Source organism: Adiantum capillus-veneris, chromosome 30, assembly GCF_014529385.1.
Source record: "Adiantum capillus-veneris isolate H3 chromosome 30, ASM1452938v2, whole genome shotgun sequence".
Lineage (NCBI taxonomy): Eukaryota > Viridiplantae > Streptophyta > Polypodiopsida > Polypodiales > Pteridaceae > Adiantum > Adiantum capillus-veneris.
Window position 1 is genome coordinate 58,456,209 of NC_140960.1, and position 24,459 is coordinate 58,480,667.

The window sequence follows — 24,459 nt, forward strand, 5'->3', positions numbered from 1 at the left end:
GTCTAAGTGCCTCACTAGGGCTGCTTGGTACTTGCTATCCTTGAACTGCAGCCTCCCCATGCCTGCACTTCAGCTTCCTTCCATGGACTGCCACTTACCATGCATGGACTCCAGTTGACTTGCATGGACCACTACCTGCCATTCATGGACTCCAGTTGACTTGCATGGACTTTGGACGACTAGCTGCCATGCATGGACTCCATTTAACTTGCATGAGCCATCCGTGTGTCCTGCCGTGCATGCTCCGCCAGATGCTAGGTGCCAATAGCCTTTCTCCTTTCTCTGCATCCTTATAGGCTATGGGTCGCCCTGCATGCTCTGCCAGCTTCCCTTCTCCTGGGCACCTTGCACATGTAGCTTCAAAAGCAACAAAAGCTCCTATAGCTTCTCAAGTGGTTCTTGCAAGATCAACAAGCATATCAATTGCATTCAACACTTGCAGGTATCTAGCCATGTCCATGGTTATGGCCCATGGGCCAAATCAGCGACAGTTGCAGATCAGCCCTGCAATGGCCAAAATTGGTGACAAAAAGCATGATGTTTCCAGCGATGCCTGCGTCTGTGTCGCAGAAAGCAATGGGGGAAGTTTGATTCCAAGTCCAACCGAATGATTTTTGTCTGCTTCAATACTCTTTCCAAGGGCTTTTGAATTTATGATCCAGATAAGAAGGAGATCGTGGTAGGAGGGAGATCATGGTAAGCCGAGTTGTGGTCTTTGATGAGCATATATTTTTAGAGGGGGCTTCTGCTCCGAAGTCTTTTGTATTATCCCAAGATTTGTCTCTTCTTGGTGATCCTGATGATGACTCTTCTCCTACGGGTGATGAGCTCTCTTCTGCGGTTCCTGCTCCTTAGGCTCGGGAAAGCAATGGATGGTCTTGGGATATGTAGTGGATGATGGTTCTCATCACAGTACAAATGATGAGGAGGAAGTTCTAGTAGCTCTTGGGGAGGGGGGCAAACCCGTCGAGCTCCTGGAGTGGCTGCTGGATACATTGCAGGATGCTCGACCAGACTTTCCACCTGATTGGCATGCTGTGGTACTATGAGATGGGCCTGACGGTTGCAGAAAGTCGAGACAGATGGAGCTTTATTACAGGTGATCTATCCTCAGTTGAAAAGGACAGAGAATCCCTTACAATTGAGGAGGGGAGGTGTGATTTCAGCCTCTGATTAAGGAGAAGGATTTGTGGCTTTGTAGGACTTGGTGGTGTGATTTTAGCCCTGGCAGTTCCTTTGTGTAGTAAAAGCTTATGTTTATACCACCCTAGTACTTCGGGCTGCGCTACTGATCCAATTTCGGTGGAGAGTATGCACTATATTTACTGGTTTGGATCAAGAGATGGAAATTTGATGACTCTCCTCTTAACAGACATTTGAATGCCTGAATTGGATCCTAGTCCCAGAGTACTAGAGGCAGTGTGCTATATGTGATGGTGGAGGTTGCGTATGCAAATACAGTATTGTAATGAGCCTTTTCAATGTGAATCTATGAAATATGTAGCTGTGTGGAACTCATCTCATAGGCCTTGTTCCCACATGTCTTTCTGGTCACAATTCCCAACAATATTGATACCTAGACACCCACTCTGACACTGATATGTCAGTAGGGAGGCCGTAGTATTGAGGCATTAATATGCATGATGGAGCTAATGATCATTTTGTCAAGTGGCGGATGACTACCGGTAGTCTCTAACTTGTGTTCTAGTGGTGATTTGGGGCTTCCTAGATTCGTCTTTGTGCTATTGCTCCGAAAGTACACAATTCCACACGGGATGGCCTTGTCAATTGGACTCCCAACTTCCTAGTCAAACCAAGGCTCTAATGTGTGTGGATGAAGTTCTTCAAGCTCAAATCATCTCAGTAGGTAGGAAATCAGTCGTACAATCTCTACATATAGGCTTAAAGATTGGTTTAGTGAGAGGTGAGATTTTTATTTGGGCACTAGTAGTGTTTCTTCATGGTGGCTTGTACATGAAGATTTTCACTATAACCATATTACGATGACCACCATCTGACTTGTCTTAAAAACCGGAGCTCTGCATCTGTGCTAATGTCCTCTTTAGGCTTGGGAGTCGCAATGGACCCTTGATCTAATATTAAAATGTAGGAGACAAACATACAAAATGCGTCTTTAAACATTTTTAAAGATTCTCTTTTTGCTAAGGTGATAGTTTACTGTATCTAGAAGGTGACTAGCATTTCCAGTTCCTTTAATTTCAACACAGAGAGCTCCAATGTATGGTATGAGAGAGTATCTAAAACATCGTGTGTGTGTGTGTGGGTGGTGTGGGAGCATATATTAGCACCTAGTTCTATACACACTATTGGGAACTGACGACACTAGTGGGGATGTGGTAGTGTTTTTAGTCAATACTAAGCATGATGGAGCTCATGGTTATTGTCACCAGCGTGTGACTACTATCTATCCTTTTTGTTGATTTCTTTCTTATTATTTATTCATTTTCACTTTTTGGAAGCACCCCTCGGGAAATCTAACTGCCCTGCATTGCATAGCTAGTGTGGAACTGTTCAGAGGGAGTCCAGGCCTGAGGACAAGAGAGCACTAAGGTTGGACAAGGACTGACCAACCAAAGTGGAATCCTTTGCTACAGGAGCTACATTTCAGTTCTTGGTGTGGCTGCAGTGTACAAAGAGGGTCAGATGACCTAGAAAGATACAATGGCAGCATCTCCTAAAATTTAGGGAACTGCTATTTTGGGACCTGAAAATGTGTTCGCGTCATTACCTCCGGAATGACAAGAGGAACATTTTATTTCTCTGCTGCCAAGTCAACTGACGCACCAGTTGAGATATTTTTAGCCCAGTTGGCCAAAATCGGAAACTGGGCGAGGTGTCACTCTGTGAACATTTCTGCTACTCCTGCCAGAGAAGGGGGCGCCTAAAATGAGAGAGGAGGCTGATTTGCAGTTTTTGTCACAGGTTAAGAACTATGGAGTGCTTCCTTTCCCTCTTATGTACAGTGCGGTGCGAGGAGTGATGCCCTGCACGCTACGCACTGCCCTCTCTCTCCCCTATGGCAGTATCTTATGCCCCTCTAGTGGGCTTTTCAATTGACCAATGTACAGTTGTGTGGGTTCATGCGCGAAATCCGAGGCAAGAGCCTCTTGCACAGGTACTGGATTAGCTAGCGGCTAATCCCCCGCAGGTACAGGTGATTCGGAGAGGTTTCACGTCCGAAATCTCATCCGATTCAAAGGGCAAGTAGCCCTATAGGTGCGGGAGCTCGAGGACTTGCTACGGATGCGACTGGCACGCGAAACGGAGCCCGAAACAGTAAATTACAGCCTGCTGTGTATTTTTGCAGGTTTAGGGTTTTGGCCCTAAACGGACCCTAATACCCCCAGGAGGTTCGGGGACGCGAGGGGACCGCTGTATAGGTGATCAGGCGCATTTTCCGGGCTGAAAACAGAGAATTCAGCCTGCTACAGATTCTCGCCAGGTTTTGCAAAGTGCCCGTATGTGTCGGGAAAGTCTGTAAAGGATCCTAGTACATTTATGCTGCCGAAGTCGGCTTGGAACAGTTGAAATTCAGCCAAGCTTGTGCGGGGCAGCTTGTAGGGAACCATAGCGTTTATTCCCTCTTTTAAACAATAAAGAATTACCGAAAGGGGCGCTTAAGTTAGGGGTCAATCTGGTGTCGGTCTTCTCATACAGGTGCAATCTAGCAGCCTGTATCCCTTTCCCCTTTGTTGTGTCTTGAAAGTACAGGTAAAGTGGGCGACAAATTAAATGGGTGAAAGCAAATAAGGTTTAAGTTTAAAGTCTACCGTCCTTTTTGAAAGTACAGGCCGGTTTCATGGTTCCATTGTCGGGATTAAATCACTTTTTCCCATAGAAGTGAGCCTTGGTCAGTTGGGCTTGAAGCACAGGGGATCATAGACTAGACACAGGGAATTGCAATTATGGCTGACAGACTAGATGATGTGACTGAAGAGGTTTCCTCTTCGCAGGGTCAACAGACACATGAAGTGGGGGAGTCTTCAAGACCACCGCAGACGGATGATGATATATTCAGGACCCAGTTGGTTAGTGTTGTGGCTATGTTCACCCGAGGTTTTTAGCCTTTCTGCAACCTCCTCTTCCGTCTCAGCAAGTTGGGTCACTGGATCATATTCAAAAGCCTGTTAAGGCTCAAGCACAGGTGATTCATACTGCAGAGTCAATGGAAACACCTGTACACTTGATGGAGAACATGCAGTCTCCACAACCTGTGCCGAAGGTGCAAGAACAGGTGGCTGAAATGCCAGTCTTTCAAGCTGTACCAGTTCAGCCAGCCACCTTTCGGCAGCCTATAGCTAGTTCTAATGGGCAGGGAAGCAACCTACAGGCTATGCAACAAGTCTTCCCACCACCTTCAGTACACCCTGGCTATTTTGGAGGTGGATCGGTATTCCAGAGCATGGCTGGTCATGCACTTGGAAATCAGTTTTACATGCGAGGAACATTGTTTGGGGGTGCTCAAATGATGATGCCTAACCCCATGTATGGTGTCATTGGCATGCAACCAGGGTTTCAAAGCACTCAATGCCAATTTGGGATGCCACATGCAAATTTTGGTATGGTTGGAATTACCAATCAACAACCAAATATGGCATATCCAGGTCAACTTAATAGCGGCCAAGGAACACAAATGAACCCTAACAGTGTTCCCATGTTTCACTCACTTCCATATGACACTTAACGCCGCTGGAGAAGCCAACTCCGTACAAAGGTGGCAAAGGTGTGACATTCACGACCTTTATAGGGTTTGATGACAGGAAGAAGGCTCTCTCATTCCTCTAGCAGTTTGACAAGGCCTATGCCGGGGGAAACTTTACAGAGGCTTCAAAGGTCCGCAAGGCAGCCACTTTCTCGACAGGGAATGCGGGACAATGGTGGACAACTTTATTGCTTCAAGGGCAAGCTCCGTCCACATGGATTTACTTCAAGCAGATTTTTGCAGCAGCATGGTTATCTGATGACTTTGAAGCAGAGGTCATGACAGAATGGCACCAACTTAATGCTGCTGTTGCTAATTGGACTATTTTCTTTTTTTTAATGATTAATCTCTTTTTTAGGATATTTTATTGTGTGCACTAAGAACTGTTAAAAGATTGTAGCTACAGGAACTGCCATCAAGAATGGACAACTCTGATGTGTCATTTGATGGGTGACGGTAAACATCGCGAAGGAGTTTCCGTGAGTTCGGTGGAACGGGCCGGGTTACAAGTGCCCCTGATGCGTCACATGATGGGTGACGGGTGCATTAGTAAGGGGGCATCCCGTAGGCTAAGGAGGAAATCCGAACTGAGTAAGAAAATACGCGTAAGAACGCAAGCACAAGAATAAAGATGGGTTCAATGAAGCTTTTTACGAAAAGCAAGAACAGTCGCGGGAGGGCAGATGTTTTCCCGCGAGGAGTCTGTGTCTACATTGCATCTGTGGCGTGTCCTGCACCCGGGGACGCCTGGAATGTGTTCGTGTAGCATTGTTTTCACTAACTGAGTGAGTTTTTAAAGTTTGAACAAGTTTACACTTTATTTTATAAATTGGCCGATCACTTTTAAGTGACTAGCCCTTTTATTAATAAAATAAAGCAAGGCTCTTATTAAAAAAAAAAGCCAGCGCTAAAAGCTACGCAGGGGGCTGAAATCTCTCTCTCTCTCTCTCTCTCTCTCTAGAAAGCGCCAGAATCAGCGATTCTTCTCTCCTCTCTCTAGGGCGCCAGGGCTCTGCTTTTTCGGCTGCTATTCCAGCCGGGTGCAGGGTCTATAAAAGGGCAGCAAGCGTTCAGTTTTTGGAGAGGCCGGGAGCAGCAGAAAGTGCTAGCGTTGGGATTCTGGAGCAGAGGTTGGCGACAGAAACGGCAAGTGTTCGTGTGACGACTGAGTACGGAGGTCGCTTTTCCGAGCAAGGGCGACAGGTATAAGGTGTTGATACGCATTGAGAATTATTGCTTTGTGTGGTTTGTTTTGCAGGAATCTCCCGTCTTACGGGAAAGCCCTTTACGGGAAGTACGGCTTTACGTCTAAGTCCCTTACGGGAAAGTATGGCTTCGCGCCTAAGTCCCTTACGGGAAGGAACGGCCTTGCGCCCAAGCCCTTTACGAGAAAGCACGACCTTCGGGTCTAAGATTACAGAACGGAGGGGTTTCCTCGGGTTCTCGTGCTTGTATAAGAATTCTCCCTGAATAAAGAATACTCTTAACGGGGGGGGGGGGGGGGGGGGACCAGCCCATCTTGTGGTCCCCAATACTGCGTCGATCTTCTCCTTCTCTCCCTTTTGCAAAGTATTTTATTTTTCAGATTTCTAAGTGCTCGTGTACGCTCCCGTTTTGTGACAGTGGTATCAGAGCTCGGACTCCTCTCTTTCTCTGCAAAGAAGGACGATTCCGAGAAGAACCATGTCGGGCCAAGGGAGAAGCGTTGAAGAGGAGCTTCAACAAGTGCAAGCTCAGCTTGCGGATTTGCAACAAATCTTACTGTTGCCAGACGTCCAAAAAGCTCTTGGGCGGAATGAAGAAAACGAATGGAACTGATGCAGCCAAGCATCCAGACAACACTGTTGGCGTGAGACCACAGGAGGAAAGAGAACTGTTGGCGTGAGACCACAAGAGGAAAGAGAAGAAGAACGTGCCGAGGTGCACAAAGGATCTTCGGATCGGAATGAACGACCTACTCCAAGGAAAGGCCAGGAAAAAGCGCTCTCTTTGCTAGACGAGAGCAAGGACATCTCTATCTCATCTCCATCCTACTCTCCTGATTATACTTCTACTTCTCGATCATCTCGTCAGAAGAAGGAAGCCACTACTGTTACTACCCTACATCAACCTAAAGATAAGCCTCGATTCAAGAAGCATGGTCGCAAGTCTCAACATCGCATGAGAGTCTTCAAATCGGGCGACAAGGACATCAAGTTCGAAACCTACAATGGACGGAGAGATATCTCCAAAGCACTGTCCTTCATCAGACAGTTTGAAGTCGCCTTTACCAATGGGCACTTCACAGAAAGATCCAAATTGCGCCATGTGGGGATGCACCTTAAGGAAACGGCAAGTAATTGGTGGTTAGCCAAGATTCTGGAAGGTTCTCATGCCAGAACTTGGGAGAGATTCAAATCTGAATTTTATGAACAGTTTCTTCCGCCTGACTTCGAGCAAGACATACAGAAGGAATGGGATTGGCTCGCCCAGAAGGAACATGAGAGAGTAACGACCTATGTGGACAAGTATTGGTCGGTTCTTCTGAAGGTCACTCCCTTCATGAAGATTGCTGACGAGGAAAAGAAACGAAAGTTCGAAGCGGGTCTCCAACCGCAGCTTCGACAGAGTATGAAAGTGTATCCGCATGACACTCTTCAGAGGATGATGGAGTCAGCAATCATTGCTGAGGATTTGCACTCAACTGGGACGCCCAAAAAAATGGAGCATAGCACTTACCGTGCGAGACAAAGAGGGGTCTACGATGACGAAGGGGACCAAGGAAGAAAACGTCCTCCATTATGGGACTATGATCATTCTAAGAAGCCAGAGGGCAATGGCAAGCGAACTAAGTATCTTTCTCCTACTCAACTTCAAACCTTCAGAGAGGAAGGAAGATGCTTCTACTGTGGCGAGAAAGGACATATGAAACCGGATTGCCCGTTAAAGCAGCAACGACAAGAACAAGCCTCTACGAGGCAAGAGAAAGCAAGGAAGGAACCCGCACCACCAAGCTCGAACTCAATTCCAGATGTTCAAGGAAACACAGAAACGGAGAAAGGGAAGCGTCAACTTCTGAAGGGCTAGGGGTCTTTGAACAACCAGCGAGTACTGATTCTTTATGATCCAGGATCCACGGATAACTTCATCTCCTTGGATACTGCGGAACGATTGTGCCTCACACCGGCTCAGCTTGGCACACCGGTTACATCCGGATCGGCATTCGAGGGGTTGACAACCAATGCAACTCCCGTGCAAGGACAACTCAATCTTCGGATTGGCGAGTACAAGGACTGCGAATCATTTTTGATGGCACCCATCGAGGGATGTGATATCATCTTGGGTATGCCATGGCACTTCCACATGACACCTATTCCTGATTATGTGAAAAAGACCCTCACTTTTGATCATGGGGGTAAGAAAATAAAGATTCATGCTGATGCAGGAGATTGGCAGTTCCCAATTGTAAGCCATATCTCCATTAAGAAAGAAATGAAGAAGTGTGTTTCTGCTTACTTGATTTTTGCACGTGAGAAGGATAAAACTAGTAGGGACTCTCTCTCTAGTCTGGAAATTAAGCGTCTTCAATTTATTGAAAAGTACAAAGATTGTTTCACGGAAACACTTCCCGATGAACTCTCTCCGGTACGCCCTGAAGATCACCGCATAGATCTCATACCGGGTAGCTTGCCTCCCAATCAACCCCCTTATCGGGTAAGTCTTGCTCAGCAAGAGGAAATTTTGAAGCAAGTCAACGAGCCTCTAGAGAAAGGGTTAGTACAACCAAGTGCTTCACCCTACTGCTCTCCAGTTCTACCGGTGCAGAAGAAAGATGGCACGTTTCTAATGTGCATAGACTATAGGTCTTTAAACAAGATCACGATCAAGAATTGCTTTCCGATCCCTCGGATTGATGATATACTTAATAAGTTGTAGGGTGCAAGTGTTTTTAGTCGCATAGACCTAAAGAGTGGGTATCATTAGATACGGATCGCCCCTGAGGATGTCCATAAGATTGCTTTCCGCACAACCTTTGGACTATATGAATTTTTGGTAATGCCTTTCGGCTTGACCAATGCTCCTGCGACCTTCAATCGCATGATGGACCACATTTTCAGCCCGTATCAAGCTTTTACGGGAGTATTCTTTGACGACATGCTCATCTTCTCTCAGTCAGAAGAGGAACATCAGAAGCACTTGGACTTAGTGTTTCAAGAATTGCGAAAGCATGAGTTGCATGTGAATGCAAAGAAGAGCGAGTTCTTTCTCTCAGAGATACATTATCTCGGCCATATAGTCTCTCACAATCAAGTGAGTATGGATCCTGCCAATATCCGAGTGGTAGAAGATTGGCCTATTCCCACTACGGTACATGATGTACGTAGCTTCCTGGGATTATGTTCGTATTATCGAAGGTTTGTCCGAGGATTTGCTCATGTAGCAGGACCCCTTCATGACTTGACAAAGAAGAAGATTCCTTTCAGATGGGGATCGAGACAACAAGGAGCTTTTGATCGGCTCAAGTACTTGCTAAGCCATGGACCTATTTTGATAGTGCCTGGCTGAAGGAAACCATTTGAGGTTCACTGCGATGCTTCAGGCGATTGCATCGGAGCAGTGTTAAACCAAGAAGGCCATGCAGTGGCCTACGAAAGCAGACGGCTTAAGGATGCAGAGTTGCATGCATCAATCTACGAAAAGGAACTCACGGTTGTGATTCACGCCTTATCCAACTTGGACATTCCATAAGAGCAATTGCCAAACTGACAATCTGTACAGCTCTAACATTCATGTAACAGGTATTTGATTTGAGCTCACTTTAAATACCATGTACATCATTTGTTTCAGAAGCCATTGTCACACTGACAATCCATATAGCTTTGAAACTCAAGGGATCAAGGTAGGTTGCAAATCGAAGGCTTTTAGGTAAAGTGATAACACAGTTGGTGACTCTGCAAGTTCACCTTCTTCCATCCACTTAGCATCCATTGGTGGATAGTTTCTGAACTTTACCAAGTAACGCCTAGCAACCTTGCCTTTCACTTTCCTTTCTTTGTATGCCAAAATCTGTTCACGGACCAAGATCTCGTCAAGTTCCTCGACTTCCGACTGATCTTCAGCTGGCATATCTTCTGGCACATCACCCACATAGGGTCTGAGAAGATTCACATGAAACGCATTGTGAATCTTCCAACTGTCAGGCAATTTCAGCCTATATGCAACATCACTGATTATGTCGCATACTTGAAAAGGCCCATAGTAACGCATGCTGAGCTTTGGAAACAGTCTTTCCTTGCCCTTCATCTTCTTTAACCTTGTCTTTTCAAAGCGTAAAAGCACCCAATCACCAAGTGAATATACCACTTCACGACGGTGACGATCAGCTGCTTTCTTTTGCTTTGCTTGAGTCCTTTCTAAGGCCACTTTGACCTTCTTGTACATTTCATCCATGTCCTGAACATACTTATCTGCTTCAAATATCTTGTCCTTTGTATGCAGTATGGGAGGAACTTTCTTGCCACCTTCAACTATCTCAAAAGGTGCCTTGCCAGTTGATGAATGCACTGTATTATTGTATGCATACTCCACCAATGGCAAATACTGCTGCCACTTTCCTTTATGCTCTGACACATAGCACTTCAGCATATCTAGGACAGTAATTTGCCTCTTCTGACTGCCCATCTGTTTGAGGATGAAATGACGAAGAGAAATTGAGCGTTGTGCCCATATTCTCAAACAAGCCTCTCCAGAACAAACTTGTCATGCGTGGATCACGGTCGCTAACAATCGACTGTGGCATGCCATGATACTTGAAAATATTGCTCATAAACAAGCGTGCCATCTGATCTGGCTTTATCTTCTTCTTGACAGGAATAAAATGAGCGTGTTTACTGAATCTGCAAATAATGGTCCAAATACCATCGTTTCCTGTCTGCGTTCTCGGAAGATCAAAGATAAAATCCATAGCAATACTTTCCCATGGTTTATCTGGAATAGGTAGTGGTTGCAATAACCCTGGTGCCTTTTGCCTGTCAAACTTGACCTTTTGGCATATTAGGCATTCTCGCACAAAGGCATCCACATCCCTTCTCAATGTAGGCCAATAGAAGAATGTCTCAACCGCTTTAACTGTCGCATCAATACCACGATACCCTGCATACGGTGGGACATGACTCTCTTCCATCACTTTGCGTCGCAATGGCTTTGTGACACACAATCTGCCATGCATCATCATGAACCCATCTTTGAGAAGATAGTGTTCATGACGTTGTCCATCCATTAGTTGCTTGAAGACCCTTGCAAAATTTTCATCATTTGCATACTGTTCTCTCATATCATCAAGTTCATGATGATAAGGAATCGACGCAGCTGAAATTTGTGGCTTCCTTGACAAGGCATCAGCCACAACGTTCTTCTTGCCTTCCACATGCACAATCTGAAAATGGAACATGGACAAGATATTTGCCCATCGCATATGCTTCTCAGATAACTTTGTTTGTGTCAAGAAGTATCGCAAGGTCTGATGATCCGTTTGGACAACGAAATCTGCACCTAGCAGGTAGTGTTTCCAACTTAAGAGCGCATGAATCAGAGCCAGTAACTCTTTCTCATAGACCTGCATGGTCATCTCTGGCCGTTGCAAAATTCTGCTCTCATAGGCTACTACCCTGCCATCTTGCATTAGCACTGCACCAATGCTACTACCACAGGCATCACACTCGACCACAAATGACTTCCTAAGATCTGGCAACACAATGACTGGATCTGAAGTCATCTTTTCCTTTAAGAGATTAAAAGCTGAAATCTCTTTCTGTGTCCATCTAAAGGTGACTGCCTTCTTTTGAAGAGCATGTAAAGGTGAAGCAATCTCAACGAAATTTTAGATAAACCTTCTGTAATAGGAGCATAGTCCCAAGAAGCTTCGGACATCGTGCACCGTTTTCAAATCTGGCCATGACTTGATCGCTTCAGCTTTAGTAGGATATATTCTGACACCATCCTTTGAGACAATGTGTCCGAGAAAATGAATCTCTTCCAGAAAAAATTCACTTTTCTTTGCATTGATGAGCAACCTATGACTGCGTAGCTCTTTGAACACAATGGCCAAGTGATGCCTATGCTCCTCTTCATTCTTTGAGTAGACTATCATGTCATCAAAGAATGTACCAACAAACTGCTGGTGTGGACGGAAAATTCTGTCCATCATCCTATTGAACGTAGCAGGAGCATTTGTGAGACCAAAGGGCATCACTAAAAATTCGTAAAGGCCAAACGTCGTTCTAAAAGCAGTCTTGTGCACATCCTCTGATCTAATGCGGATCTGATGGTACCCACTCTTTAGATCTATCCAGCTAAACATAGCTGCTCCTTCTAATTTGTCCATAATATCATCAATTCTAGGTATAGGGAACCTATTCTTGATGTTATTCTTGTTCAGTGCACGGTAGTCGATGCACATACACCATGAGCCATCCTTTTTCTGCACCAACAACACTCGAGAACAGAATGGATATGAACTGGGCTGAATCAGCCCCTTTTCTAACAGCTCCTGAACTTGGCCCATTATCTCTTTCTGCTAAGCCGCACTAACCCTGTACGGAGGCTTATTTGGTGGGCTACTGCTTGGCACCAAATCTATTGCATGGTCCTCGGGTCTCTCTGGCGGTAATTGAGACGGTAATGAATCGGAAAAACAGTCACTATACTGTTGTAAAAACATTGACTTTTCTTTATCTAGCACAGATAAATTTGATTCATCACAATCTGACACTTCACGTGCAAAAACCAAGTACGCAGAAAGATGCTTTTTCATCACAGAAGTAATAGCAGAAGCTGATACAGTAGGAATAGACTCCCCTCTAAGCTTTACGTCCAGAATATGAGTCTTTCCCCTGCTCTGTACAGTGATCTTTTTGTTGTAGGCATCCATGATTCCTTGTACACGAAACAACCAAGGAATAACTAACAACACATCACATCGGTCCAGTGGCATGATGTAAAATTCTTCAGCATCTACATAGGACTGGATATGTAGACGCAACTTTCCGATGATGGGTGTCACAGCCTCTGTATGGCCAGGACATGCCAAACCTGCCTCTGCTGTATACCCCATCTCTTCAGGTCTGATTCCCAACTTTGAAGCCAATTCTGGGGAAATAAAGTTGGCTTTGGCACCTGGATCAAAGAAGATAAGCACTGTTTGATCCCTGACCTTTCCCCATGCTATGCAAAGCTCACTTGCATCTGAATTTGGCTTGTCGTCCACCATATCTGGCACTAGACCAGCCATGGGCTTCTTTCCTTTCTTGTCTTCCTTGTCATCAGAATCAGCTGGCCTTTTCTTTGTAGGACAGTTGTAAGCAATGTGGCCAGGCTGCTCACATATAAAGCATTTGTTCTCTGTCCTCAGGACCTTCTTTTGCTCTTCTGATTTGCGAGGAAAACGTATTTTCCATTTCTTTGCTGGTCCTTTTTCTGATTCAGCCGTAGCTTTGTCTTTCCCTGCGTTGGCTGACTCCTGAGTCCCTTTAGGAGCCTCATTGGGAACGTGCTTCTTGGCTGAATTTTTCTTGCCTGATCCTGCCTTGACGCCAGTGTTAAATTCACAATCTTCTCCCTTGAGCAAACCATTGCCAGTGTTTGCTACCTCGATGAGCTGCGTCAAAGTAGTGACTTTTGTCTTCGTGCAGTATTTTCTCAATCTTTTAGGTAGGCCACAATAGTATTTTTCAATCTGTTCTGTCAATGGCACAAACCTATAGGAAGTTATTGGAAGTAGAGCTTTCCAAAACTTCCGATTGTAATCATCCAGATTTCTGCAAGTACCAGCATTTAGCTGGTGCCATTCTGTCATGACATCTGCTTCAAAGTCATCAGATAACCATGCTGCTGCAAAAATCTGCTTGAAGTAAATCCATGTGGACGGAGCTTGCCCTTGAAGCAATAAAGTTGTCCACCATTGTCCCGCATTCCTTGTCAAGAAAGTGGCTGCCTTGCGGACCTTTGAAGCCTCTGTAAAGTTTCCCCCTGCATAGGCCTTGTCAAACTGCTGGAGGAATGAAAGAGCCTTCTTCCTGTCATCAAACCCTGTAAAGGTCGTGAATGACACACCTTTGCCACCTTCTTTGTACGGAGTTGGCCTCTCCAGCGGCGTTAAATTGTCATATGGAAGTGATTGAAACATGGGAACACTATTAGGGTTCATTTGTGTTCCTTGGCCGCTATTAACTTGACCTGAAAATGCCATATTTGGCTGCTGATTTGTAATTCCAGCCATACCAAAATTTGCTTGTGGCATCCCAAATTGGCCCTGAGTGCTTTGAAACCCTGGTAGCATGCCTGTGACACCATACATGGGGTTAGGCATCATCGTTTGAGCACCCCCAAACACTGTTCCTGGCGTGTAAAACTGATTTCTAGGTGCATGACCAGCCATGCTCTGGAATACGGATCCACCTCCAAAATAGCCAGGGTGTACTGAAGGTGGTGGGAAGACCTGTTGCATAGCCTGTAGGTTGCTTCCCTGCCCATTAGAACCAGCTATAGGCTGTTGAAAGGTGGCGGGCTGAACTGGTACAGCTTGAAAGACTGGCATCTCAGCCACCTGTTCTGGCACCTTAGGCATAGGTTGTGGAGACTGCATGTTCTCCGTCAAGTGTACAGGTGTTTCCATTGCTTGTGCGGTATGAATCACCTGTGCTCGAGCCATAACAGGCTTTTGAATATGATCCAGTGACCCAACTTGCTGAGACGGAATAGGAGGTTGCAGAAAGGCTAAAAACCTTGAGTTCTGCATTACTTGTGTGAACATAGCCACAGCAGTAGCCAACTGGGTCCTGAATATATCGTCATCTGTCTGTGGTGGTCTTGAGGACTCACCCACTTCATGTGTCTGTTGACCCTGTGAAGAGGAAACCTCTTCAGTCACATCATCTGGTCTGTCAGCCATAATTGCAATTCCCTGTGTCTGGTCTATGATCCCCTGTGTCTTCAAGCCCAAAACTGACCAAGGCTCACTTCTATGGGAAAAAGTGATTTAATCCCGTCGATGGAACCATGGTACCGGCCTGTTCAATCCAAAAAGGGCGGTAGACTTTACTTCAAACCTTGATTTAGCTTTCACCCATTATTAGTCGTCTATTATACCTGCGCTATAGTGACACAAGAGAGGGGCATGGGATACAGATGCTAAAATGCACCTGTATAAGAAGACCGACACCAGATTGGCCCCTAACTTAGGCGCCCCTTTCGGTATTTCTTTATTCTTCCCAAGAGGGAATAAACGCTGTGGATCCCTACAAGCTGCCCCGCACAAACTTGGCTGAATTTCAACTGTTCCGGCCCGATTTCGGCAGCATAACTGTACTAGGACCCTTCACAGTCAGTATTCCCACGCATTGAATGACTTTCCCGACGCATACGGGCACTTTGCAAGACCTGGCGAGAATCTGCAGCACGCTGAATTCTCAGTTTTCAGCCCAAAAATGCGCCAGATCGCCTGTACAGCGGTCCCCTTGCGTCCCCGAACCTCCTGGGGGTATTAGGGTCCGTTTAGGGCCAAAACCCTAAACCTGCAAAAATACACAGCAGGCTGTAATTTACTGTTTCGGGCTCCGTTTCGCGTGCCGGTCGCATCCGTAGCAAGTCCTCGAGCTCCCGCACCTGTAGGGCTACTTGCCCTTTGAATCGGACGAGATTTCTGGCGTGAAACCTCTCCGAATTCACCTGTACCTGCGAGGGGGATTAGCCGCTAGCTAATCTAGTACCTGTGCAAGAGGCTCTTGCCTCGGCAATCGCGCATGAACCCACACAACTGTACATTGGTCAAATGAAGAGCCCAATAGAGGGGTATAACATACTGCCAAAGGGGGGAGAGAGGGCAGTGCGTAGCGTGCAGGGCATCACTCCTGGCACCGCACTGTACATAGGAGGGAAAGCAAGCACTCCATAGCTCTTAACCTGTGACAAAACTGAAAATGAGGCTCTCTCTCCTTCAAATTCAGCGCCACTTCTTGTTGCATGAGGCAAGTGCACCAAAAGGTGCCACTTGGCACATTTACAAGCATTTTCCCGTTTCGGGGTTGCCGTCTAAAAATATCCCAACCGGTTGCCCAGTTGACTTCACGACAGAGTAAGAAAATATTCCCCTTGTCATTCCCGGGATAATGACGTCAATACATTTTCAGGTCCCAAAATAGCAGTTCCCTAAAATTTAGGAGATGCTGCCATTGTATCTTTCTAGGTCACCCGACCCTCTTTGTACACTGTGGCCACATCCAGAACTGAAATGTAGCCTCTGTAGCAAAGGATTCCACTTTGGCTAGTCAATGACCCCACTTTGGCTAACCATAGTCCTTGTCCAACCTTAGTGCTCTCTTGCCCTCGGGCCTGGACTCCCTCTTGACAGTTCCACACTAGCTATGCAATGCAGGGCAGTTAGATTTCCCGAGGGGTGTTTCCAAAAAGTGAAAGTAAATAGATAATAAGAAAGAAATCAACAAAAAGGATAGATAGTAGTCACACGCTGGTGACAGGACCATGCGATAGATTTGGTGCCAGGCAGTAGCCCACCAAATAAGCCTCCGTACAGGGTTAGTGCGGCTCAGCAGAAAGAGATAATGGGCCAAGTTCAGGAGCTGTTAGAAAAGGGGCTGATTCAGCCCAGTTCATATCCATTCTGTTCTCCAGTGTTGTTGGTGCAGAAAAAGGATGGCTCATGGCGTATGTGCATCGACTACCGTGCACTGAACAAGAATACCATCAAGAATAGGTTCCCTATACCTAGAATTGATGATATTATGGACAAATTAGAAGGAGCAGCTATGTTTAGCTGGATAGATCTAAAGAGTGGGTACCATCAGATCCGCATTAGATCAGAGGATGTGCACAAGACTGCTTTTAGAACGACGTTTGGCCTTTACGAATTTTTAGTGATGCCCTTTGGTCTCACAAATGCTCCTGCTACGTTCAATAGGATGATGGACAGAATTTTCCGTCCACACCAGCAGTTTGTTGGTACATTCTTTGATGACATGATAGTCTACTCAAAGAATGAAGAGGAGCATAGGCATCACTTGGCCATTGTGTTCAAAGAGCTACGCAGCCATAGGTTGCTCATCAATGCAAAGAAAAGTGAATTTTTTCTGGAAGAGATTCATTTTCTCGGACACATTGTCTCAAAGGATGGTGTCAGAATATATCCTGCTAAAGTTGAAGCGATCAAGTCATGGCCAGATTTGAAAACGGTGCACGATGTCCGAAGCTTCTTGGGACTATGCTCCTATTACAGAAGGTTTATCTAAAATTTCGTTGAGATTGCTTCACCTTTACATGCTCTTCAAAAGAAGGCAGTCACCTTTAGATGGACACAAAAAGAGATTTCAACTTTTAATCTCTTAAAGGAAAAGATGACTTCGGATCCAGTCATTGTGTTGCCAGATCTTAAGAAGTCATTTGTGGTCCAGTGTGACGCCTGTGGTAGTAGCATTGGTGCAGTGCTAATGCAAGATGGCAGGGTAGTAGCCTATGAGAGTAGAATCTTGCAAGGGCGAGAAAAGACTATGCAAGTCTATGAAAAAGAACTGCAGGCCGTCATTCATGCGCTCTTAAGTTGGAAACATTACCTGCTAGGTGCAGATTTCGTTGTCCAAACGGATCACCAGACCTTGCGATACTTCTTAACACATGCAAAGTTATCTGAGAAGCATATGCGATGGGCAAATATCTTGTCCATGTTCCATTTTCAGATTGTGCATGTGGAAGGCAAGAAGAACGTTGTGGCTGATGCCTTGTCAAGGAAGCCACAAATTTCAGCTGTGTCAATTCCTTATCATCATGAACTTGATGGTATGAGGGAACAGTATGCAAATGATAAGATTTTGCAAGGGTCTTCAAGCAACTAATGATGGACAACGTCATGAGCACTATCTTCTCAAAGATGGGTTCATGATGATGTATGGCAGATTGTGTGTCACAAAGCCATTGCGACGCAAAGTTATGGAAGAGAGTCATGTCCCACCGTATGCACGGCATCGTGGTATCGATGCTACAGTTTAAGCGGTCGAGACATTCATCTACTGGCCTACATTGAGAAGAGATGTGGATGCCTTTGTGCGAGAATGCTTAATATGCCAGAAGGTCAAGTTTGACAGGCAAAAGGCACCAGGGTTATTGCAACCACTGCCTATTCCAGATAAACCATGGGAAAGTATTGCTATGGATTTTATCTTTGATCTTCCGAGAACGCAAACAGGAAACGATGGTATTTGGACCATCATTTGCAGATTCAGCAAGCAGGCTCATTTTATTCCTGTCAGGAAGAAGATAAAGCCAGATCAGATGGCACGCTTGTTTATGAGCAATATTTTCAAGTATCATGACATGCCACACTCGATTGTTAGCGACCGTGATCCACGCATGACAAGTTTGTTCTGGAGAGGCTTGTTTGAGAATATGGGCACAACGCTCAATTTCTCTTCGTCATTTCATCCTCAAACAGATGGGCAGTCAGAAGAGGCAAATTCTACTGTCCTAGATCTGCTGAAGTGCTACGTGTCAGAGCATAAAGGAAACTGGGAGCAGTATTTTCCGTTGGTGGAGTATGTACTATGCATACAATAATACAGTGCATTGATCAACTGGCAAGGCACCTTTTGAGATAGTTGAAGGTGGCAAGAAAGTTCCTCCCATACTGCATACAAAGGACAACATATTTGAAGCAGACAAGTATGTCCAGGACATGGATGAAATGTACAAGAAGGTCAAAGTGGCCTTAGAAAAGACTCAGGCAAAGCAAAAGAAAGCAGCTGATCGTCACTGTCGTGAAGTGGTATCTTCACTTGGTGATTGGGTGCTTCTACGCTTCGAAAAGGCAAGGTTAAAGAAGATGAAGGGCAAGGAAAGACTGTTTCCAAAGCTCAACATGCGTTACTATGGGCCTTTTCACGTGTGCGACATAATCAGTGATGTTGCATATAGGCTGAAATTGCTTGACAGTTGGAAGATTCACAATGCGTTTCATGTGAGTCTTCTCAGACCCTATGTGGGTGATGTGCCAGAGGATATGCTAGGTGAAGATCAGTCAGAAGTCGAGGAACTTGACGAGATCTTGGTCCCGGAACAGATTTTGGCACATAAAGAAAGAAAAGTGAAAGAAAAGGCTGCTAGGCGTTACTTGGTAAAGTTCAGAAACTATCCACCAATGGATGCTAAGTGGATGGAAGAAGGTGAACTTGCAGAGTCACCAACTGTGTTATCACTTTTCCTTGAAGCCTTCGATTTGCAACCTACCTTGACCCCTTGAGTTTCAAAGCTACATGGATTGTCAGTGTGAATATGGCTTCTGAAAGAAATGATGTACATGGTATTTAAAGTGAGCTCAAATGACAAGAGGGGGTATGTCACCAGCGTGTGACTACTATCTATCCTTTTTGTTGATTTCTTTCTTATTATTTATTCATTTTCACTTTTTGGAAGCACCCCTCGGGAAATCTAACTGCCCTGCATTGCATAGCTAGTGTGGAACTGTTCAGAGGGAGTCCAGGCTTGAGGACAATAGAGCACTAAGGTTGGACAAGGACTATGGTTAGCCAAAGGGGGGTCATTGATCAGCCAAAGTGGAATCCTTTGCTACAGGAGCTACATTTCAGTTCTTGGTGTGGTTGCAGTGTACAAAGAGGGTCAGATGACCTAGAAATATACAATGGCAGCATCTCCTAAAATTTAGGGAACTGCTATTTTGGGACCTGAAAATGTGTTTGTGTCATTACCTCCGGAATGACAAGAGGAACATTTTATTGCTCTGCTACCAAGTCAACTGACGCACCAGTTGAGATATTGTTAGCCCAGTTGGCCAAAATCGGAAACTGGGCGAGGTGTCACTCTGTGAACATTTCTGCTACTCCTGGCCAGAGAAGGGGGCGCCTAAAATGAGAGAGGAGGCTGATTTACAGTTTTTGTCACATGTTAAGAGCTATGGAGTGCTTCCTTTCCCTCTTATGTACAGTGCGGTGCGAGGAGTGATGCCTTGCACGCTACGCACTGCCCTCTCTCTCCCCTATGGCAGTATGTTATGCCCCTCTAGTGGGCTTTTCAATTGACCAATGTACAGTTGTGTGGGTTCATGCGCGATTGCCGAGGCAAGAGACTCTTGCACAGGTACTGGATTAGCTAGCGGCTAATCCCCCGCAGGTACAGGTGATTCGGAGAGGTTTCATGTCCGAAATCTTGTCCGATTCAAAGGGCAAGTAGCCCTACAGGTGGGGAGCTCGAGGACTTGCTACGGATGCGACCGGCACGCGAAACGGAGCCCGAAACAGTAAATTACAGCCTGCTGTGTATTTTTGCAGGTTTAGGGTTTTGGCCCTAAACGGACCCTAATACCCCCAGGAGGTTCGGGGACGCAAGGGGACCGCTGTATAGGTGATCTGGCACATTTTCGGGGCTGAAAACAGAGAATTCAGCGTGCTGCAGATTCTCGCCAGGTTTTGCAAAGTGCCCGTATGCGTCGGGAAAGTCTGTGAAGGGTCCTAGTACATTTATGCTACCGAAATCAGGCCGGAACAGTTGAAATTCAGCCAAGCTTGTGCGGGGCAGCTTGTAGGGAACCACAACGTTTATTCCCTCTTTTAAACAATAAAGAAATACCGAAAGTGGCACTTAAGTTAGGGGTCAATCTTGTGTCGGTCTTCTTATAAAGGTGCAATCTAGCAGCTTGTATCCCTTTCCCCTTTGTTGTGTCTTGAAAGTACAGGTAAAGTGGGCGACAAATTAAATGGGTGAAAGCAAATAATGTTTAAGTCTAAAGTCTACCGCCCTTTTTGAAAGTACAGGCCGGTTTCAGTTATATTGTCGTGTGGATAACTACCATTAGTATACCTTGCACGTTCCTTTAAAGGTCAATCTGGGCTTGTGCTGGATTCATCTAGGTATTTATATGAAAAACATTATGAGGGACATTTACACCTCAGGGAGACAATAATGGAACTCAGAGTCTAGCATCGTTTTTGCAGATTGAGAGCAGACCCCTACGCAAACGCCCTTTGCGTGTGGCAGACGAGAGTAGTAATGGAGCAGCTAAGTCTGTGTAAGTGTGATAGAAGAAGTCATATTTCAAAGCAAGACCTATGCAGTGGAGGGGCATTGATAAATTATATGTTAGTGCTCATAATATGAATGTGGCAGGTATTTTGATTATCTTTTCTTTGTGGATTTCGAAGCATCTATGGCAGATCAGCGGGCTCAGAATGCTCTTCGTCATTTACAGGTTTATTTTTGCTTACTCTTAAAATTTGATGCGTTGCAGGTTTTTCTGAGCTGAAAGCTTACCATGTCTGTGTACAGGAGTTTGCAACCTTTTTACGTGTCTTGGGGAGCTACCCGATGGATGTAAGTCCCCTCAAGTCTTGTCCACCCCCAACCCATTAAGTGGCAAAGGGCTTCTTTATCACAAGCAATGGGCTAGAGAAGTTCTCAGACTCCCTACAAGTTTTACTTGATGTTGGTACTGTGGCTTCATGGAAGCAAAGCTCCTTGATTGGGTCTTTCTCTACTTACATTGTAAATTAACATGAGAAGGGCATTGTGGCATTTATCATCATTTGTTTTGTCTGTTCAAACTCTACATTTTTCGAGGGTACTCCTTGGTTTTTTCATAATGTAAATTCTGAGATTTTTTATTTGTTTGTGGGTAAGAGAATGTATGATGGATTTGGATGCTTGTGTCTGAATGGCTTGAGACTTTTAGTGTTCGTGAGAAGCATGGTGGTCAGCAAGCACAAGCAGAAAGTCCTTGTGTCTTTATATGTTGTTAGGGCGAATGTGGTCATATTGATTCAGATAGGAAGCACCTGTTGAAGGGGCTTAGGTGGTGCAAGTGCCTGGGATTCGTTATCTATTGTTAGAATGGAGCGTTTTTCATCACTACACTAACAATAGTTTTTTCGATTAGCTACTATCTTATGGATGTTTATCATTTTGGAAACATGCGTAGGTAAAAATCTTTTTTAGGGGGTGTAAATGTTTGGGCTCATTTCTATTGTTATAATGGAAAGTTCTTGATCACTATTATTTTGTCCGGTTTTAGCGATTAGCTTGCCCCCTTGTGTCTATCCTCTTGGGAACGGGTGTGGGTAGGAAGGATTTTTGATGGGGTTTAGGTGATGTATGTAGTTTAAAGGTTTGACTCAAATTTGAGTCTTGTAATGAATGTCATGTCAGCATAGAGAGGATAAAAAGTCTATTTTTTCATTTTATGATTTCTTTTGAAAATCCAAAAACCCATCATATTATAGGATACGTTTGTAAAAAGCCCAAAAAAGTATTGAGTAATGATAACGAGTCAATTCAGGGAAAGCCTGGATTTAAATGTTGTAAGTCTCAAATCTTTTTTCTTTTTCAAAACTAAGCTTTGTTTGTAAGTCTCACATGTAGTCCTGCATTGAACTTTTCAAAAATCCCTTGGTGCTCTTGGTGCGAATTTTGAAAGTTCTCTCTTTTATTGGCTTCACCTCCTTTTATAAGTAGTTTCTAGTCGTCATGTCTCATTCAGTGTTTGCGTATTTCCACAAAAAAATTGCTAGGAGTCCAAAGGAATGTGTGTCATTTGCATGCAGAGCTCTTGCGAGAGTATGAGCCCTCCAGCAAGAAGAAACGACGCATCATTTATGAAGATTCAAAGGAGAATTTTAAGATACACCGCATGGACGCGGATGGCATATTGTATTTTAAGTATTCACAGATTCCACTCCACCTTTTATGGATGTAACCTTATTGGTAAACTTTGTGGGAGATGGCTATAACGGTTTGCACGGTTACACCAAGCACTTGGGTTTATGCAATGATATTCTACATTTGTTGAGAGACAGTATATGTAAAAAGAATTTGTGTTTGAACTAGACTATGGTACACTATGCTCAACAATTGAAAGATAAGAATGACAACTTCAAAGAGCTTACACAAAAGCTTATAGAAAAAAAAGTTACATGAAATCCTTGGCAAAGAGGAAAAGACAACCAAACATCCATGAGCTGAAGGTTGGCTCGCGATGTATTTTAAAAGAAGTGCAAAGCCATTGAGCAAGTTCAATTAATTTCATAGGTTTTCAAACATGTTTCTTAGCTTAGACTTGTATGCATAAATCATTGCCTTACCTTGAGCAAGATGTCGAGTGTTGCGGAACTACTTCCTCTACTCTATACTAACTCATATTGAATCGATAAAATATTGATGAACTATTGAAAGATAAACACTGGTAAGATCGTTGCCAGACACTTTGACAATCTTTTGAAAGTTATACACGGAACGTTTAATCTATTTTGGATGGAACTGGCATATCAAATAAAAGAAAAGAGAACCGACATATAAATTGCCATCAATGTAGGAAGTGGTATATGGTAGTATAACATTTTTTTTTTAATGACTTGATCACTTCGTAAACATACATTGTGCAGTTGTTTGAAGTTACTCCCAAAGAGTATAATGGTATTTGCAAGTCATTAGGAAAAGTTAGGATTTAAATCTGGTCTTTTTAGCACTAGAGAAAATATTATTCAACCAATGAATGGTGGGCTATTGTAACGATAGCTCTGATTTTTCTTATTTTGATCTCAATGTTTTTCAATTTTAAAACACAACTTTAAATGCTTAAAAAACCTTAATAATAATATACGTCATGATTTGCTCTAATTTTGTTCTGCCAGGATCGAATATTAAACAAATGTATCACAAACCACATTCAATGTAAGATTTTTTTTTTTTGATATGCAAAATTTTCTCTCGCTCATTTTCATTGGCTTGTACTAAGCTAACTATTTTGTTTACATTCGGCTCCATCCTCTTTGTGATCAAGTACACTACTAAACTCTCTCTCTCTCTCTCTCTCTCTCTCTCTCTCTCTCTCTCTCTCTTCTATGCTGTGTCTCTTGAGGTGATAAAATAAACACTAATGGAGAGTAGAAGACTTCAATGTCTGTAAGTATGAAGTCAGTGGAACTTTTTGATGGCTTCAATTTGGATAATGATCGATGGCTATCCACCACTACCACCCCCATTGGAAGCTTGGTTCTTATGGAGACAAGGAGGAGAAAGCACATGAAATGAGTCTATTAACAGTTACGAAGGTAGGATTAAAGACTTTTTATCACAATCAAATAAGAGAATCAAAGAGGTGCTTATTAAAGACTCATATATGCACTCTGACCCATGTCTGTAAGAAACATCGATGAGGTTTTTAGCTAACTGAGCAAACTGTGCATTTTCTTATTGTGCAATTAACTTTCACACTTTGACTATTATAGATATCCATCTCTCGGACAAAAAAGACTGACAGTTGGTGGAATGCATAATAGGTCCTTTTGATGCATTCCATACATCAATGAATGAACTTCCGTACAATATTAGTGTTACAAGAGCCTTGACTGAAAGGGGGGTATTCTTTTACTATCACTTTTATAATGCTCTTCTATCTGTTCTTGGATTCAACACATTGCAATATCTCCCTATTCCTCCAAAGGAAAGTCTAGAGTGGCCAGTCTTTGCTTTTGAAACCTCTTGAGTGATTCAAAATAAAGCTTGATGAAGAAATACAGAATTTCTTACAACCAAGTGCTGCGAGTAGTGTGAAAGACTCCCACTATGCTTATCTACAAATCAGAGAAATATCTTGATTTTTAAAAAGATTATTGAGATGTTCATGATATTGATGGCATTTTGTGTAAGGTGGGTAAAAAATATATCGTGTGTAAGTACATGATAACTTC

General features: G+C 44.1%; 1 protein-coding gene across 1 annotated transcript in view; it reads left to right on the forward strand.

Annotated features, from left to right (window-relative positions):
• LOC147418024 (arogenate dehydratase/prephenate dehydratase 6, chloroplastic-like) overlaps positions 1 to 21,311 on the forward strand; it is a 53,354-nt gene extending 32,043 nt beyond the window's left edge. The window contains exons 9-11 of the mRNA XM_086507605.1: positions 20,713 to 20,786; positions 20,885 to 20,966; positions 21,044 to 21,311. Of these exons, the coding sequence (XP_086363731.1) occupies positions 20,713 to 20,786; positions 20,885 to 20,966; positions 21,044 to 21,127 (240 nt within the window). The 3' untranslated portion in view covers positions 21,128 to 21,311. The remainder of the gene's footprint in view (positions 1 to 20,712; positions 20,787 to 20,884; positions 20,967 to 21,043) is intronic.
• Positions 21,312 to 24,459: the final 3,148 nt, after the last annotated feature.